Source organism: Spinacia oleracea, chromosome 1, assembly GCF_020520425.1.
Source record: "Spinacia oleracea cultivar Varoflay chromosome 1, BTI_SOV_V1, whole genome shotgun sequence".
Classification (NCBI taxonomy): domain Eukaryota; kingdom Viridiplantae; phylum Streptophyta; class Magnoliopsida; order Caryophyllales; family Amaranthaceae; genus Spinacia; species Spinacia oleracea.
The window spans coordinates 19,501,793-19,521,974 of NC_079487.1; the positions used below are offsets into that span (position 1 = coordinate 19,501,793).

Consider the following 20,182-nt stretch of genomic DNA (forward strand, 5'->3'; position numbering starts at 1 on the left):
TTAAATACTCAATCTATGAATATTCGGAACCGACGGATCTTGGTTTCAGTGGGAGCTAAGATCGTCACAGGCAAGAAATGAATACTCCGGAAACGATGATATTGCCGGAAACGGAAATATGGATCGTATCGGAAATATGAATATTATCCAAGTCGTAGATGTTGCCGGAAACGGAAACATGGTACGTATCGGAAAATATTATTGGAAATGGAAATATTACCAGAATCGGAAATATTGCCGGAAACGGAAATATTGTCAGAATCGGAAATATTGCCGGAATCGGAAAATAATTCCGGAAACGGAAATATTAAATATTTGTTCGAAACGGAAATTAATTCCGGAATCGGAAATATTAAATATTGTTCGTATCGGAAATAGATTCCGGAAATGGAAATTTAATCGGAAGCGTATCGTACGAATTAGCATCGGACGAGGCCTGCCGGACGAAGGCCCAGCACGAAGCCGGGCCATCGCCCAGCAAGCATGCGCGCCACAAGCCCAGCCAAGGCAGCGCCCAGGCCTACCGCAAGGCAGGCCCAGCGCGCGCCAAGGGCCACGGCTGCGTGGGCCGTGCTGCGCGGGCTGCTGCTCGCACGCGCATGGGCAGCCCTTGTGGCTGCCGTGTGTGTGTGAGTTTGTGCTCATGCGTGATTCCTGAATCTACAAGAGTCAGTGTATGATTAAATTTCTATTCCTAATTGGATAAATTAATTAAATAGAATTCATGTAGGATTCTAATTCCAATTAATTCGCATCCTACTAGGATTACGATTCCTTTTCCATAACTCTATAAATAAAGGCCTAGGGGTCATAATTTATACATAAGTTTCAAAGTATTCAAAAGTGAGTTTTTTGAGAGAAAATTCAAACACACATCTTGCTCCAAAAGTGCCGAAATTTTCTAGTACCTTAAGGGCGATTCTAGTTGGTCAATCTTAAGGCGGATCCGGACGTGCTGTGGACTATCTACGGAGGGACGACACTTGGAGTCCTAAAAGACTTGTTCTTGTTCGGTTCGGGCGCAGCTAGGGAGGGCACGCAACAAAGAGTATGCATCTAAATTATGCTATATGATTATGTGTAAATAATATGTTTCCTGGGTTAATGGTTGTTTCCGCATGATCTATGTAATGTCATATGTATCATAACCTAACATTTCACCCTTCGGCTATTTTGATTACCTACAAGCACGAGTATTTCCTTCACTATCCCCAGTGGAGTCGCCACTGTGAGGGGGTCGAAAAAGCACGAGGCTAATGCGTGACCTCGTCCCTCGTGGGTGTGACGATTCTTTTTATTCAATCAAGTGTAATTGGATTTCCTGTGAGTATACACCCAATTGACTAGTAATATAGGAGTCGCCATTCAGTTTTTAACGACGATGAGAAAAACTGACAAAACCCGGTTATCGTGACATAAAGGGAGTGCAATTATGTTTGACCACGACGGCCGTAGGTTCCCTTGTGATCCCTGGTGTGGGGATCTCTCAACATACACCCGCAAGGTAGAGATTGAGGGTTCAGGGGACCGTAACTACCGAGAGGAGTACTTCGCTCGTCGATAACTCCAGAGGCAGGATATCCTTACTAGCTCAGCATAAATAATTGAAGGGACATGCGTTAACTATTAAACTAATCTGAATTGATTTTAGCAATATGCAACATATAATACTAATTCGATCGTGATTATCTGATTTAAATAGCATTAAGGGACCTAGCATGATAATCCGATTTCCCAAAAATATTATATTTGTTAGGCGTGATAGAACAAGCAGATTAGGTTAGTTTAACAGTTCATAAAAAGGGCGAGGAAAGCAGTTAAATCATCGAAAATGGACACATTACGACGCACCCTTGAGAGGTGCGTCACGGTTCTCAGAAATTTAACCACTTTGACTTTGCTATTTCTCCTTTTTATTTAACAAATCTCAATTATGGGACAGGATACGTTCTGTTCGATTTATGGATCGATTGCGACAGAACGCGTGAACATTTTCGCAGCGAGAGGCTTAGGCTAAGGGTTGGAGTCAATACTCAGAATATAATTGTGTGTTGTTGTGTGTCCTTTTCACGTCGAATTTAGGGGTCTATTTATAGGGAAGAGTTCGTGGAAAGATAGAATTGCAGAGTTCTAATCCACAAAGAATTAGGAAAAAACACGTACCCAGGTAATTTCAGCGCCCAGGCCTGGGCGCCGAAGATTTCGGCGCCCAGAGCCAAGCGTTGAAAATAGGGTCTGGGCTGTTTTCTTTAGTCAGATTCGGATTCCTGAGATCCGTAGAGTTTGAGACTTAACCGAGTCTTTTAGCGCGTATTAATTTTATGACGGAATGCGTCTGGGCCCGTTACGAACTCTAGGCTCGTTAGGATTTCAATTAATACGTAACTCTTATTTTCGAATCATATTAGGAATAGGATTCTCGCAGTTTTCTATCTCATTTAGGATTTATGTTGGAATGCAACACCTAATTCTGACAGGTTTCTATCTTTTATGATTTGCCACTTTTAGAAGCTACATTTTACGGCAGTTACTATTTTTAGCAGGTTTCCATAAATAGCAGGTTTCGGGTGAAATGAAAAGGGGAATTGAGATTCGTTTATTTTATAGGAGATGCGTTGTCAAGTGGAGATTTACGTTTTCATCATCGAACCTTTCCCTTTCGGGAATGGGGACAAAAGTAGGTGTCTACAGAGCCTAGGGTCATAATTTATAGACACAATTGAAGTATTCTAAAGGTAAGATTTTGAAGAAAAATCAGCCATACACTTGCACCTAAAATAGCCGAAATTCCTAAGCAATCTTAAGGGCGATTCTAGTTGGTCAAGCTTAAGGCGGATCCGGACGTGCTGTGGACTATCTACGGAAGGACGACACTTGGAGTCCTAAAGACTTGTTCTTGTTCGGTTCGGGCGCAGCTAGAGAGGGCACGCAACAAAGTGTATGCATCTAAACTATGCTAAATGATTATGTGTAAATAATATGCTTTCCTGGCTTTATGGTTTTTCCGCATGATTTATGTTTTGTCATATGAATCATAACCTAACAATTATTTCATGTATGGACAACAGAGTTGAGACTTAGATTGTTTGATTCCTTTCGGTATATCTGGATTATGTTTTTCGATTGTTTTGATAGCGGATCGTATTATGCACCCGACTGCATCGGAAAATACGGTACTTGTGATAAATGTGACAAACACACACATTATACTTCTAACATGTTTAGTACTTCCTCCGTTTCGCAAACCGGGTCGAGTATTCTGGGACGGAGGGAGTAATAAATAGTGTCTAAAAGAGAAACGATGCATCTATTGCGGAACGGAGGAAGTATATCTCTGTGTCGAACTCAATGTATCGGCATATGTGGTACATACTTTGAATGCTAAGTAGTACTCATTATCTTGCGAGTTGCCATTTGAAGAATGACGATAAACTATAAAAGATAAAAAATTTAAAAAGAAAAAGAGGAAACCATGTATACTGTATAGGGGTCAAAACTAGTTGGCAATAATTTACAGTTGCGAGAAGGATATAATTGAGAGACAGAAAAGAATGGTATATTGTTGAAGCAACCCTATAAAAATCATGCATAACTGTCAATTTTCAGCTCTTCAAACCCTAGAAAAATCTTGTAGGCAAAAGTAACATGGGGAGGAGTTGTTTGGAGCTCATTTTCTGCTCCACCATATCACCACCAAGTCTTGATGTTTTTATGTGCATTTGTTGTTCGGACTTCACAAGAAAATAATCGGATATTTCATGTTCGGAACAAGATCAACACTTGACTGATATTACTCGCATTAGTATCCTGTTATACAGATGGGCGATGAACACGTCTGAAATACAGACATAAAACATTAGTTAGACAGGTCAGTAATTTCATAGGGAAAACTCAAACAGACAACAGTTTCCTAAAAGTTTTGGTACTTATCAATACAAAATATGCAATGCAAATATGTTAACTTGTTAAGGTCTACGTAAAAGTCTATTTGCTAACTAAACTGTTTGGCCAAGCTTATCGGAAACGACTTCTGTTTTCTACTAGTTTTTGAGAAGCTACTCCTGTATATACAATAGTGAGAAACATAAATGGTTGGCCAACCAAATTCAGGGGTACATTTGAGAAATAGAAACAAGTGTACATGTTTGGCCAATTATTTAACACTTCTATCCAGTTTTTTATGCAACTGTTTAAACCCATAACTAATAACTTGTCAGCAAAATTGTTAACACCATTTTCTACACTCTTCTACGCCACTTAAGGATCACCGACACCAGCCAAACACCAACAACACCAATAGTCCCCCACCCTTCCACTCTATCCCTCTCTTCAAAAATTACAACCATAGATGGAATTTCAAATTTCTTCTCAATCTCTCTCCACTAAACATCCCCCTCAAACAACTCAACTCGGCCAATACCACAACCACCTGAAAGTCTCAGACAACACTACCAAAAGTGGACACCATATGTAGTAATAATAGCATGCAAATTCTTTTTACAGATTTATCGGGGCCCATCACCATCATTTTCGCCACCGCCATCAAATCATTGAAGTCGTTCAACAGAAAATATTTTTGGTCAGAGCGTAAAGGTTTAGATCCAGTTAGAAGAGGCAGCAACAAGGGAGGAGAGAGAGACTGCCAAAGTGAAAGATAAAGATGATTGGATAAATCTCTAATTTTTACGAGGATATGCGGTCATTAATATTTCCTTGGGGGTATTTTGGTCCTGTAATACTTCATTTAATGGGCTCAAAGAACTCCATAAGAAGCTGAATTAAGAAGCTCCAAATTGGAACCAAAAACACCCAGAAGCTTGTTGAGGAACTTGGCCAAACGGGCACTAATGATGATAACTAACAAGGGGCAAAATGCTTTAATACTCCAAATGAGCAAATAATAGTTAGACTCAAGTAAAGACACTAATCGACAATAGACCCCTGATAATTGTCTAATTGTTAGGTACTTAGCCAGACTCGGGATCTAAAGTCCAAAAGAAAAAATGCAGAACAAAGTTCAATAGATGAAGTTATGGACAGACGGAAAAAACAAGGTAATTACTAAGTATAGTAAGCACCTGGGTTCTTGTATGCTTGGCAGCACGGAACCAAAAGAGCTACTTCTTTGATAGAGCTTTTCATCATTGAACTCGTCTTCAGCAAGGGAATTATGCAAAAAAACTCTGGGTTCTTCATCAACCAAAAAAGGATCTGCAATCGTTCTGTCTTCACCGTCCTTATTTTTCAAATTGTCCTCCATATAATCGTAGCTTAAATTCCGTAAAATTTTAGGAAGTGAATAATCTTCATCATCTTGTTGCTTATCACCCGCTTCAATGTCTATTTTCTCCTTTGAGCTGAAATCCACTCTAAAAGATGGGTGCACGTGCATCCGGTCATCTGGTAACTGGTCTTCTTCAGATACAGTTGCTCGGAAATTATTCAACGAAGGGGGCATTTGTGAGAAAAAAATTTCTCTAAAGTTCCGGAATATCCCCTTATTATGTGGATTCTCCTTTTTATCATAACGGTAGCGAAAATTCTCATAAGTTGTCTGCACGTACACAAAAAGGTGTATGAGATTCGATTCAAAAATACACCAGCCAACATTTCAATTTCAGATATACGAAAACGTCAATCATCCAGCATTATTCCTGTTAATAAGCCCATATTTCAAACAACTTTATCAATTTTTCCAACTGTTCCTTGCTTGATTACAAGCCGATTCCAGCAAAGTTTACGAACGAGTTCCATGCTCCATGCAGCCATCACGAGAGTAAAATTTTGGGCTACATTACCCAACACTAGATTCTTCACTTCCGTTACAGATTTTACTAAAACCTTATTCCTTTTTTTCTAATATCTTCTTCCTTTTCGTTTATCGTTTTCTTAATTTTATCTTTACAACACATAAATCAAGAATAGAAAAGTGTTTATAGAGATTAAAGGAGAATAGGATGTAATCAGAATATGACACATTAAGTATGCAACTTCACTTTCACAATCATTGAAGATATAAGAATGAATCGAATGTAGAATTACAAGTGGAAGTTACCTGGTTGGTGCTGATGAGGTAGAAATGGAAAACCGTTAGGCCTCCAACGAACCAGATAGCTATAAAGCAGTATACAATCAAGAAAACAGAGAGGATATCGTGTGTCATAGCCTTCAAAATACCCCTTCGTTGGTGCACTAGGCTAATCCAAGAAAATATATGCACATATAGGCACAACATTGTTGCCGTCAGTATGAACATGTAGAAGAAACGATAGTTTCGCTGCAAAAACAAGAAGTATGTTATAGCTATATACATAAGTATATATCGATAATGAACAGGTGCACATTTGTAAGACTTAACATTTTTTGACAACACGTCTATTAGTTATTGCTCCATATCTTTGCAACAAGTCAAATAATTCATGCCCAGGCTTCTCAGATGCATTAGGCTACAATTTCTAAGGACCAAGAAAAAATAAACAGTTTCTATTTTTTCAGAATTCACTTAATGAACTTTTGAATATGTTTGCATAGGCCACGATTTTTAAGGGCCAAAAGTAACAAGACATCATCCGCTGATTTCCATTTTATCCAGTATCAAATGAGCTAATTTACATAGCCATTAACCAATTGCGTTTTCCACAGAACAAATAAGAACCCACTTCATTCAGGCGATACTATCAAGGCATTAACCTTCCGGGTCAGGCTGCTATGACTGAGACCAAATATCACAACGGCAATGGGCGTTTTAGCAGAAGCCTGGGGTTTGAAAGCTAATCATCAATAATGGGGAGGGGGGTTACTTTTCAAGTTTTCAGTTATTAGCGGTTTGAAGGATAAATTAGAGAGTTTGTTAAAGGAGGATGCCAAGGATCTTACAAGCTGTATAAATAGAGGAGAGGAGGGAGATAAAAAGGATGTGGAATATTGATGAGAGTTCTAGTTAGCTTTCAGAAAGTTAAGGGTGAGAATCAAGCCTCTCGGATGCTTGAATATCCTTTATTTTTGTTACACTTCAAAGACATTTTCTTCTTCCTTAATTTCTGCCATTAATGGGCGTTTAAGCTAAGTCGATTCTTAGCACCTTCATGGTTCACATAATTACTGAGAGACGAATGTTTACAAATATCAGATGCTTAGGTAACAACAATAAAAATCAGTACGGAAATTAGTTTGCATGCATATGGATAAAAAGCGCCTAGTTTTTGGAAGGTGAATGGAGGGTTAAGTTCTCATTGATTCACAAATCGCTCCACCCTGGAATCTAAGGGTGCGTTCTATTCAACTGATTTTCACTTATTTTTTCCGAACTTATCTTATCTGAACTTAACTGAACTTAGCAAAACTTATTTTAGTTATACATTGTATTTGGCCAACCCTTATTTTTCCTGAAATAAGTGGAAATAAGGTGAACAGAACAGATAAGTCAAATATTAGTTTGCATAAAGTATAGAAAGTATATTTCCATGGCCTAATGAATTTTTTTAAAAGTATTTTTTATCCCTCTTTTCTAAGTGCGGTAGGTTAAAGGAAGGATAACATCATAGATCAACGGGTCAAAGCCAATAAACATGTCAGGCAAAATATTAATACCGGATAAGCTAGAGGATTCTCATCTCTTATGAGAGGTTACTTACAAGTCCGATGCACTGACCAACCCAGGGGCAGTGATGGTCGAACCGCTGTACGCAGTTGTTGCAAATGGAGCAATGAGAAGCACGTGGAGGACGATAAAGCAAGCACGTTTCACAAAACTTCACCTTAACAGTGTAACCGTTCACTACTACAATTTTCACTCTAGGTATCCTTAAATGTGGATGTCTTCCATTGACCCACTCCATTGAAGGGTTTGTTATATCAGATCCTTCCTCTACTTCAGGGGGCCTCGAATTTCTAGGGACTATTCCAGGATCTCTTGCAGATGTCATGTATAGAAATACTAAATCCTGCAAGAAAGTGTATTGACGATCAGAATTTAAATTTATATTGACCAAGACAGTGTGTGCAGAAACTAAATAATGTTCTTAGATTATCATTTTTTCTTTCAACAATATTACACGGCTATATAAGTTTGACCTTCACAACCTCAATCCAGGAATAGCTGGGTGCTTATTAGTGTTTACAGATATTGTGAAGAAGTGATATTTATGGAGGGCATTAGCCGCCAAACAAAACTTACCAAGATGGTTAGGAATAGTCCAACTCCTGCTACAGGATACCATTTACTGTTGTCTTTCGCCTTCACAGACACCTTTATACAAAATGCCAATGCTGGCCCGGCAATTAAGAGGTTCGACAAAAACATTGATGCCACATCAGGTCCAAATATTAATCTTCCTCCACAAAAAAATTTCTGCGAAAACAACCAGAAGAGCAATCAGCAGGCTTGCTTCCACATCTACTCATATAAGGCTTTAAAGCCGCAAAAGAATATACTTCAGCTTCAACATCCAAAGCAATTGAAGCAGCTCTGGTTCTTTCAATAATATGGAAAGTAAGCTATCATCAAGAACTACTAAACCTTACAGACTTACAGTAAATGGGCAGCAAACCAATAGTAATCAATTTGAAACATTAACTCCACAAAATACGCAACCCTGCCCCTGAGATTGGCATAAACTTACATGATTTCTTAACTAAACACAACCTTGACAGCATAATTTCTTAAGAACTTTAGGTAATAAACCTTATATGATTTCTTAACTAAATACAACCTTGACATGATATAGGTCAACTGCATTTCTAACCCTCAATCTGACCTTCCATTTCTCTGAAGAAAAAGATTATCAGCCTTCACTATCTGATATTTCCTGCAATTCGACATCCACTTTGACCTAAATCCAACCCTCTCTGACGCCTATCAAAGAAATCCCTTACATCTAGCATTTAACTACCTAAGAAAGACTGCTTCATTCAATTTAAGACAATTTTTTTAACAGAAAGTGTAATTGCTAAGTGCCATTTTGGTTACTGCAGGTTACTCTTTGCATCAATAAACATGAAACTCCGAGCAAAAACCCAAATAAACTTGATTTCGAAACAAAAGTCTAAACCTTGATCATACAATATGGATAAAAGCTGAACCCTGATCATAGTCCCCCACAAAAAATCAAGTTAAATTTACAGTAAAATACCCCATGATTTGATCAATTAAACAAGTATAGCCCAGTATTACTAGCAGAAAATCAATCAAATTATCATAATCAATTGCACATAAAAATAAAAATAAAAACCTAGCAAAAACAGACCAATTGACCACATTCATACATAATCATCAAAACCCAGTCATACTAACTAAAAATGAATAGTACCCAATTCAATTCCAGATCAAATTAACAATAAAATTTAGAAGAAGGGGAAGAAACGAAATTTACATTATTGCCCCTCCAAACTTGAAAGAGCTTCTTGGGTTTGTTGTTGGAGGACATCATCAATTGAAAAATTCAAAAGACCCCCAAAAAAACCCAGAAATTTCCCTGAAAATTTCTATCTTTTGTCACATCTGCAACAATTTGTAATCTTCCTTCTAATCATATCAAATTAAATCCACAAAGAAGGAAACAAAAATCACTCAATTCTCTGAAAAAATACTAAAATTTCAAAAAATAGAAAGAAATCAATAAAATTCGAAAAATTCTCAGCAAAAATCTTTCTAAAAAAGATAAGATCTTCCAAAATTTCGAGCTTTCTGAGTCTTCTCTCTCTTTTACTTGTGAAATGTGAAACAGCAAAAATAGTTTCTGTTTTCAGAATGTTGAAAAAAAATGAAAAATTCCCAATTTCTCTGACTTTATTTAACTTTTTTTCTCTTTGAATTTTCTCTCTCAATAATAGTATCTGGCACGTAGCCGTAGTCCACGCTGGAAAAAGGCGGAACTTTCAATTTTCTGGCGGTTTTTTCGGGTGGATTATGGAGTTTTTATTATTATTAAATTAAATAGTCATGGTATATACGATTATAATTAAGAAACTATATAAAAAAAAAATTATTTTTAAAATTTGAGAAATGAATGTTTGTTGGTTTGGTTGGTCCGACCAATCTACGTGCTGCCGTATTCGGTATTAGAATTTGTCTTAACGCGGTTTGATTGCTCTCATCTCATCCTTGATTTTGCTAAAACTATACGCCAAGTAATTACTATTAGAAAAAAAAAATTACGCCAAGTAATTAAAACTACAAATTATAAATAGGCTAGATTACAATTGATCACATTTTAGCATGCAACTCTCCTAGTCTCATCTTTGGGGCGAAGTAAGCCAATTACTCGAACGATGTCTAATCTCAAGTTATTACACGTATATGACTATATTAAATACGAAGTAATGTCTATTAAACAATCAATCAATACATAGTATTTAAAAAACATAACCACCAACATTACAACGCCACTTGGCTACTTTCAAAAACAAAAACCAACTCCAAGTGGCTCACCATATCAGCCAAACACGCAAGATAAGAAGGAAAAAAAAGGAAAAACGGCTAAAACTCAGCCCAAATTGAAGCTATGTTTACCACGCCCTTTCATCCTCTTCGTTACTGTCATCTCCGTTTCATCTCCTCGCCATTGTTCATCATTAATTCCAAATTGACGAGGTCTACCTTGCAATTTACGAGAATTGAGCATCTATCGTCTTCAATTCCAACTTCAATTCCAGCTTCAATTCGATCCCACCATCGCAAACACACTCGCAAAAGCTTTAATTCGACCTTGAACCAGAATCAAACTCCGAAATCACCTTTAATTCAATCCGACCATCTTCTCCCTAATTTTAATTGCCTTCATTCACAAATTAATTTCCCCCCAAAACATTAACAAATTCTTAAATCATGTCGGTTACGGGTTGTTTGCACAGTCATTGACATTCCATATCTCATCTCTTAATCCAATCCTAACTCTATTTAACGTTGTTAGTTTTTCCATAAGTAATGATATGACAAGAGTTACGTACAGGTATGTTTCCGGTTTTTTACTGTCGGTTTAAAATTGGTTTAATTTCCATTTTTGAATTTCTGTATTTTTGTTAGTAGGTAGATTTCCAGTTTTCAGGTTTCAAATTGATGTGTTTATATGTTGTTGTACTTTGTTGATATGAAAGTGGTAGATTGAAGGATGGATGAGTAAATTGTGCGCTTTTTAATTTGATGGTATTGTTGTTAGGTTATGATACATATAAAGCATATATATTTTATGCGGAAAAATCATAAATTAAGCCAGGAATCCAAATTAATTGCCACATAACAATTAGCATAATTTAGGATGCATACATTTGTAGCGTGCCCTCCCTAGCTGCTCCCGAACCGAACAAGAACAAGTTTAGGACTCCAAGTGTAGTCCCTCCGTAGATAGTCCACAACACGTTCGGATCCGCCTTAGATTTAATTAACTAGAATTCAACCTAAGGTTTTAAGTTTATTCGAATATAATTGTGGCAAATTATTATCTTAGTTTTAACCTTAAAACTTAATGAATACTTGAATTGGAGTGATTATAAATTGTGAATGCCATCACCTATTTATAGGGTTGGAATAATGGAATTAGAAGTCTACTAGGTTTCAATTAATCTAATCCTATTAGAATTAGACATTAATTAAAACTAATAAGTTATTGTTTAATTAAACAACTAACACTAGTAACTTTAGGAAATTTAATCTTTAATCTAATCCTAATTGCTTAAGGATTCGACGTATGCACAAACTCAACGCACACACGCACGCACAGCCCACGAGGGGCGCTGGACGCGCGCGCGCACGGAGCAGCTCGGCCCACAGTGTTGCGCGCAACCCATTGCTTGGGCGCGCCAGTTGCCTTGCGCGTTGGGCCTGGCCTTGCATGCTGCTTAGGTGGGCCTACGTGCCTTGGCTTGCTGCTGTGTTGCCTTGCGCGCATGGGCTTGCTAGGCGCAGGCCTGGCTTCGTGCTGGGCCTTGCGTCTAGCAAGCTCGTCCGATGTTTATTTCGTACGACGCGCTTCCGATTAATTTTCCAATTCCGGAATTCATTTCCGATTCGAACAATATTTAATATTTCCGATTCCGGAATTAATTTCCGTTTCGAACAAATATTTAATATTTCCGATTCCGGAATTATTTTCTGATTCCGATAATATTTCCGATTCCGACAATATTTCCGTTTCCGACAATATTTCCGATACGATCCATATTTCCGTTTCCGGCAACATCATCGTTTCCGGAGTATTCATAATTTGCCTTTTGACGATTTCAGCTCCCACTGGAACCGAGATCTGTCGATTCCGAATATCCATAAATGGAGTATTTAATTCACTTAAATACTTGATCCGTTCACGTACTATTAATATTTGTGTGACCCTACGGGTTCAGTCAAGAGTAAGCTGTGGATTAATATTATTCATTCCATTTGAACTGAAGCGGCCTCTAGCTAGGCATACAGTTCACTTGATCTCACTGAATTATTAACTTGTATAATTAATTAATACTGAACCGCATTTATTAGACTTATAAATGCATACTTGGACCAAGGGCATTATTTCCTTCAGTCTCCCACTTGTCCTTAGGGACAAGTGTGCATTTTCTAATTCCTTTGTCGCTCGATGCTTGCTCTTGAACATAAGGTAAGAGTTGTCATCCTTATTATGTCCAGAGGTCTTTCTCGGTTTCAGAGTTCAACTGATCAAATAAACAGATAATCATAGCCTATGATTCATCTGAGCAAGGCCATGCATTTTACAGTTTCTAGCTCTCCGAGTGGCCTTGTACAACTTTCAGCATCTCATCCCGATTTATGGGAGGACAATCCTAATCTTGTGATCTTGAGATTAGTCTTCGTTTGATAGGTGATTACCCGAGCGTTGCCGTTATAGCCTCCTTTTACGGTTCGACGGTTGACAACGTCAGAGTAACCAGATCTCAAACAAGTAATCTCAAATCACTCAGGTATTGAGGATTAGTGTCTAATAATTTTAATGAAATTTACTTATGACAGATTTTCATCTCTTAAAGTAAAGTTTCATAGGTCTGTCCGATACTAGTATTCCCAAAGTAAGTATCTATGCAAATGATTGCGACATTGCCATGTCCACATAGTTCAAGAAACAGAACTACTAGTCAACTTGCATTCTAGTCGTCTAGTGTTTTCTATGCGTCCATCTTTATAGAAAACTCCGACCAGGGAACATTTTCAACTTTTGACATTCAAGTTCACTTGATAGACATTTCTTAGTTATAGGACTTGTCCTGACAGTCTATCTTGAATATATCGTCAAATTGAAGGGACTCATCATTTAATACTAAACCAAGATTAAATGGAATATGAAAATACATTTCATATATGATAAATGTTCAACCCCAATGTTTTACAACCATGGGCCCCTAACCCATCTTTAAAACAACTAATGGAATTCAAAGTTATGCTTGATTTCCAGTGCCACAATATGAGTGTTGTATCTCACTTGTTGCATAGGTTTAGTTATCATGCTTTGCCTATCTTAATATCCTTTTCATCGAATGTTCTTCGAGATAGGATGATAAGATCTTTTGAGTATGTTTATTTTGTGATCTAGTCTTTCTTACTTCAATAGTGGTTCTACGCATTTCGCAATGAAGAACCATCAAGTCAACAGACATGTGATCTACCCAAGTTCAGAGAAGAACTCTTTAATGTAAACAACTCCGCTTTATTTCTTCTTAGGCAATAATTACTTTTACTTCAACTGTTTAGGTTGCTAGTGATGCTTTGTTTGGATTTACTTATCCAAGCAGTTCACGGATATGTGGAAGACTTCCCAGCTGAATCTTAGAACATAGAAATTTATATTTAATTTCCCACGCAACAACTCATGGTATTTAATCCATGTTGCCATTTCAAAACACGATGCGTATAGCTCGTTCTTGCCAATGGTCAACTCCAAAGGGATCTTTCTTGATCCTTTGCCAGTGTTTATGCGTGTAGCATCAATATTTAGCATATCTTTATTTCCTTGAATCAAGAACTAATCCTATGTACCTTTTCAAGTACCACAAGTTTTTTTCTTGATCTCAATCTAGTTGATCTTTACTTAGACCAATAGAGATTGGTATGTGTTCGTCATGCCTAAAGCTGTACGATACATTTTGGCGATCCTCATATTATATCATACATGATAAATTATTTTGCAGAATAATTCCCAATTGAATTCTATTCATGTAACTTTAGCTCATTCAGTTTCTGTAGATACTGAATCCAACTAAATTCTTTAACATATAATATAGGTGAAGAATCTCACATAGATCCTTTGATGTTTAACTTAGTAAATGCTTATACATAGTTCAAACATTCATTACTTAGATTTATTCACATGGGTCGAATATCTCCAATGGAGTCTTTCGTGTTTGATTTAGTAAATGCCATTACTTAATCGAAAACAATATTCTAACATCTTTGTCAATAGATCTTAGTACCCAGTATGAACTAAGTTTCGCCTTGGTCCATCATTGATGAATAATTTCAAATCTAAGTCATTTAGCATTTGAATGTTATTTCACAATAGAGAGATATGTGTGCGATACACATAGGACCAATTAAGTTTTATGTACTCCCACTAAACTTCTTATATATCTGTAACAATCATGTACATTTTATGAAAATAAAATACTTATTAGCTTCACTAAAATGGAGTTACAATTCCCAATTGCTTGCTTAAATCTGTACTTAGATTTCATAAGCTAGCTTTCCTTTTACTACACCAAAATAAGATTTTAATAGCGCTTTTTTCAATTAAAGACAGCGCTTTTTAAGCGCTGTTAATTAGTAGCGATGTTAAAAAAATAATAGCGCTTTTTAAAAGCGCTATTAATATTGCCTCATTTAGCAGCATTCAATATATAAGCGCTATTAAAGCTCTGGTTATGGCGGGAAATTTTGTTCACCGAATAACAAATTTAGTTTAAATTAATTAGTAGTGTTTTAACTAAAAACGTTGTTATATATATTAGAGGCCGTATTTAATTTTTGACAGGATTCTTTTTAGTTTTTTAATTATTAAATACCTATAATAAAAAAAATAAAAACAACTATTTTAGAGCCAGTAATATATATTTTCTCCCCACAAAAAAATTAGTAAAAAATTGAATATATATAACATCCAATTTCATTTCTATCATACAAATAAACGTCTCGATGTCTCATATTCATAGGCAATGTTGTCAACACACTAGAAAAAAAAGACTATATAAAGAAAGAAGAATGTCATGGATTGCTTGAGCTTCCATTCATGGTACTAACAACAACTAACTGTTTCTGATGGGCATCTCCAGGCACCTGACGTGGAGATACACACTGCATCTGATGCCTTTCTGGCGATGGAACAAAGTAACAAACAAAGGAGCTTGATTCTGCTGCTGATTTCAATCTAAATTTTGGTGATAAAATCTAGTAGCTGCCACAGGAACACAACTTCCCAAGTTGATTAAGCATGAGAGCAACTGGAGTTGCATACTGCAAGTTGGATTACCTACATAGAAAAGTTACTGATCAGGTTGACAATCAAGCTGAATGATTTCCAGCAGCTCAACAATAAAAAATATATACCAAAAGGTGAACCAATAAACACAGAGAAGTCTAATGCTTTAGTAGTTAGAAGTCCATACCACAAACCAGAATCGGGAAAAAAAACAACAATCTGTTACCCTACCCCGAGTTCCCTAAGAGATGAAACTGTCTCATGCTCTATGTGTGCATCTACGTTGCCCCTGCTTCCTGATATTACTGTGTGATACCACTTGTAGACACCTACTTTTGTCCCCATTCCCGAAAGGGAAGGTTCGATGATGAGAACATAACTCTCCACTTGGCAACGCATCTCCTATAAAATAACGAATCTCAATCACCCTTTCATTTCAGCCAAAACTGCTATTTATAGAAACCTGCTAAGAATAGTAACCGTCGTAAAAGGTAGTTGTTAAAAGTGGCAAAGTCATAAAAGATAGAAACCTATCAGAATTAGGTGTTGCACTCCAACATAAATCCTAAAAGAGATAGAATTTGCATTCCTGGTGTAATTCGAAAATAAGAGTTACGTATTAATTAAAATCCTAACGAACCTAGAGTTCGTAACGGGCCCAGACGCATTCCGTCATAAGTTAATGCGCACTAAAAGACTCAGATAAGTCTCAAAGCTCCGTATTCTAAGAGTCCAAATCTGACAAAGAAACTCGGCCCAGATCCCATTTTCAACGCCTGGATCTGGGCGCCGAAATCCTCGGCGCCCAGCCCTGGGCGCTGAAAATGCCTGGGGCCGTTTTATCTCAGGATTCTTTTTGGATCCGTATCTTAAAATCTATCTTTCCACACACCCTTTTCCTATAAATACAGCCTCAAAACCGATGTGAAGAGGAGACACAATTGCATAACCTGAGTATTGAATCTAGCCTTAAGCCTAAGCCTCACGCTGCGAAATTGATCCAGCGTTCTGTCGCAATCGACCCAGAAGTCGAACAGAATGCATCCTGCCCCTTGTAGCTTGATGAATTAAGCCCAAATACTGGAACATTGCTCAGAAACTCGAGATTCGTTAAATAAAAGGAGAAATAGCAAAGCCAAGTGGTTAGTTTTCTGAGAACCACAACGCACCTCTCAAGGGTGCGTTGTAATGTGTCCCTCACGTGATTTAATCGCTTTCATCACCCTTTTATAAAATTGTCAAACTATTAACTTGATTGATCTATCACGCCTAATAAGATAATACCTTGGACAATTGAATTATCATGCTAGGTACCTTAAATCAATCTAAATAAGATAATCACGATCGATTTAGTGTTATGTGTTGCATATTGCTAAAATCAATTCAGAATAGTTTAATAGTTTAACGCATGTCCCTTCAATTATTTATTCTGAGCTAGTAAGGATAACCTGCCTCTGGAGTATTATCGATGAGCACTCCTCTCGGTAGCTACAGTCCCCCGAACTCTCAATCTCTGCCCTGCGGGTGTACGTTGAGCGATCCCCACACCAGGGATCACAAGGGAACCTATGGCTATCGTGGTCGAACATAATTGCACTCCCTTTATGTCACGATAACCGAGTTTTGTCAGTTTTTCTCATTGTCGTTAAAAACTGAATGACGACTCCTATATTACTAGTCGATTGGGTGTAAACTCACAGGAAATCCAATTACACTTGATCTGACAACGTCACGCCCACGAGGGATGAGGTCATGCATTAGCCTCGTGCTTTTTCGACCCCCTCACAGTGGCGACTCCGCTGGGGAAGTTAATGAAATACTCGTGCTCGTGTGTAATCAAAATAGCCGAAGGGTGAAACGATCCTACTCCGCGTTTATTTCCTTATCAAGTTGGGACGACCTGAAAATCAGCATATTAATGTGAACGGACAGAACCGCATAACGAATCTTGGCTCCCTTGGTGTGTTTCATCTCGGGAGTTGAGAATAAGGATACCCATCGCCACCTGGGGGGTGCAAACGCTTCGAATGTTGTCCACTCGGCACTTTCGCTAGTAGTACACCTGTCCCAAACCCAATCGCTCGCCCACTAGGTCCCTCTCATTGGTGCATGTCCCCTTGGCTTACATCGTGATTGGCCTCTTGGGACGAAATTCTCTCGTGAATGCACTACCTCGACCGGGGCATGTGTTGGATCGACGATAGAAGCGGTACCAAGATGGCGCAAATATTACCCATAGAAGCCTATCATAAACTACGTGACATATTATTTTGCTTCATGTTGTAATGTTTGTTATGTGTAGCGAATTATGTGATTGTGTGTGACAAGTAATGCTAGAAAACCAACGACCCTAAAAATTGCCCAAACATTCATAAACACCAATTAGCCAAAGAGTTATACCAACATACGTCTTCCGCAACCCCGGGCGATCGCCACAAAAATAAGCGACGCCTAGGACGACCTGTAACGGATTCCACAACGCTGCACAACGCGTAAAGGACGTTATTAGGCAAGCACGCAAAATTAAGTCGTATATACGAAAAAAGGATACGCGAACAGAATACGAGTACCAGTCAGGGACGCATTTTCAGCGCCCTTGGCTGGGCGCCCATCATTTTCAATGCCCAGAGTGATATGTGCGTTTTATATAGTGTTTCACCCCCGTCCCTTAGTACTTTTATGCGTCAAATGAGCTATTAGGAGCCGTTTTTAGTACTAATCTGTGTATTTGAGTGTGCCTTGAGTTTCAGGATTACTTAGTGAGAAATTGGTCTTTTTAGACCCGTTTCATGATGATTTAGGCCACTACACGATCTCGAGGGGATTCGGGATGACTATTGTCGACTTACGGGAGCCCTAGATGTTCATGATCGAGCCTCGAAAGTTAGACTCGGTGTTGCGGACGAAGGGCGGTTCACTTAGCTCTCCGCCCGGGTGATTGCCCCTCGCCCACCGGGCGAGCAAGCAGAAAAGAGCAGCAGGCAGCAGGCGTCTGACGGGCGGAGTACTGCCCGGCGCCCACCGGGCGCCCATCAGAAGCAGCAGCAGCAGAAATCGCCCTCCGCCCGACGGGCGAGAGCCGCCCGATCGGGCGCGCGGAGAAGAATTCCAGAAGTCTCCCTCTGCCCGTCGGGCGGATTTCGAGCTGACCGCCCGTCGGGCAAAAGGCCGCCTGACCGGGCGACGACAACCTGGGCCGGTTTATTCGTGTTTTATTTTCCGGTTTTCTTTTTTTATTTTGGGCAAACTATAAATACTAAGCACCATTATTTTAGTTACCACCTTATTTTCTAGTATTAAGCACTTAGTTTATTTTCCTAAGCTTAGTTTTTCTCTCTAATTTGTTCTAAACAATTAGTTTATTTTCAATCCAAAATTCAAGCTTTCCTTTACCATTGTTCTTCAATTAGGTATTGTTCTTTATTTCAATCTTTTGTTTTGCCTTAATTATGCTTTCAATCATGCTAATTGCTTTGTTTATTGTTAATATGCTTGAGTAGTCTAATTTCTAGGGTTTGGGGATCCATGATTAATATGAAGGGACATTGAATAATTGTGATTGTTGGCATTGTAATTAATTCCTATTGATTGGTTTATTTCACTATGCAATTAGATTTGCGCAGGTTTAATTGTGGTAGTTATGCAATATCAAATTAAGATTCGAGAGATGCAATTTGATGTTTAGGCTTGTGTCAATAGGTGGAATTAGAGTTAATACGTAGCGAGAGCCCGTTAATTCTAAGTCTATGATTAGTATTGATTCGATAGAGCATGCTAGTCTAATTAATTACCTTGTTGATTATTTTGATTGTTCGTTGTCCTGGATTGTTATCTGTTGGTGAACCTATGCCCTACATTCCTTAATATATTGATTCATAATTCGTTTAATTATCGTTAGTAGCTTTAGTATACAAATCACAAACCAACTCTTGTTCACAATAGTCTAGATTAATTAATTGATAGTAGAAAGAACGCCTGTTTCCATGTGGATTCGATCATGACTTCCCTTGCTACCTAGCTAGTGGACTTAGGTTATTTTTGATTAGGTGATACGACTTTAGCCTGTCAAACTTTGGCGCCGTTGCCGGGGAAACGGTTTTATTTTCTGTTGTTGATTGCTTATCCTAGATTATTGTTTGTTACTACTCAAGGAACTCATGTTCCTTGAGACCGGATCTCACATTGTTTTGTAGTCTTTGTCTATGCCCAGGACCATAGGTACTAGTAATCTTACTCCATTCAATCCTGAGCCCGAAAGAACCTTTCGTAGACGAAGAACTTTCATTGCACAGTGTGGGAATTACTCTGATTCTGATCATAATATTGGCGATCTTTTTCCTTCAGATACAGATTCAGTTTCAGAGATAGAGATGGGTGACGAAACTCCACTACCGCCACCTACCCCACGGCTTACAGACTACTCTAAGCCAAGTCTGTCCGTGCTACCATAGGCAATCATGCCTTCTATTGCAGCTGAGACCTTCAAGATTGAGCCTGCATTGATTAACATGATTGAGAGACGTCAGTATGGTGGGGAACCTGGTGAAGATCCAAATCTTCACATACAATCCTTCATCCAATATTGTTCCACCATCAAGCAAAAGGGATTGACTCCGGAGCAGACTATGGAGATACTTTTCCCGTTCTCTTTGAGTGGGAAAGCTAAATTGTGGATTAATGGGTTGAATCGGGCGGCTTTGAAAATCACTAATTGGGACTCTTTGGCTCTTGCTTTTTATGTTAAATATTTTCCACCTGAGAAAACGGCT

The 20,182-nt window shown here is 38.2% G+C and overlaps 1 protein-coding gene across 1 annotated transcript; it reads right to left on the bottom strand.

The window, feature by feature from the left end:
• Window positions 1-3,449: 3,449 nt before the first annotated feature.
• LOC110793783 (probable protein S-acyltransferase 4) lies at window positions 3,450-9,843 on the bottom strand. Its single transcript, XM_021998680.2, has 6 exons — window positions 9,372-9,843; window positions 8,177-8,350; window positions 7,635-7,943; window positions 6,056-6,277; window positions 5,079-5,554; window positions 3,450-3,835 (listed from the first exon to the last, which is right to left on the bottom strand). The coding sequence occupies exons 1-6, from the start codon at window positions 9,426-9,428 to the stop codon at window positions 3,811-3,813; spliced, it is 1,263 nt and encodes a 420-aa protein (XP_021854372.2). The 5' UTR covers window positions 9,429-9,843; the 3' UTR covers window positions 3,450-3,810.
• Between the last annotated feature and the right edge of the window lie 10,339 nt (window positions 9,844-20,182).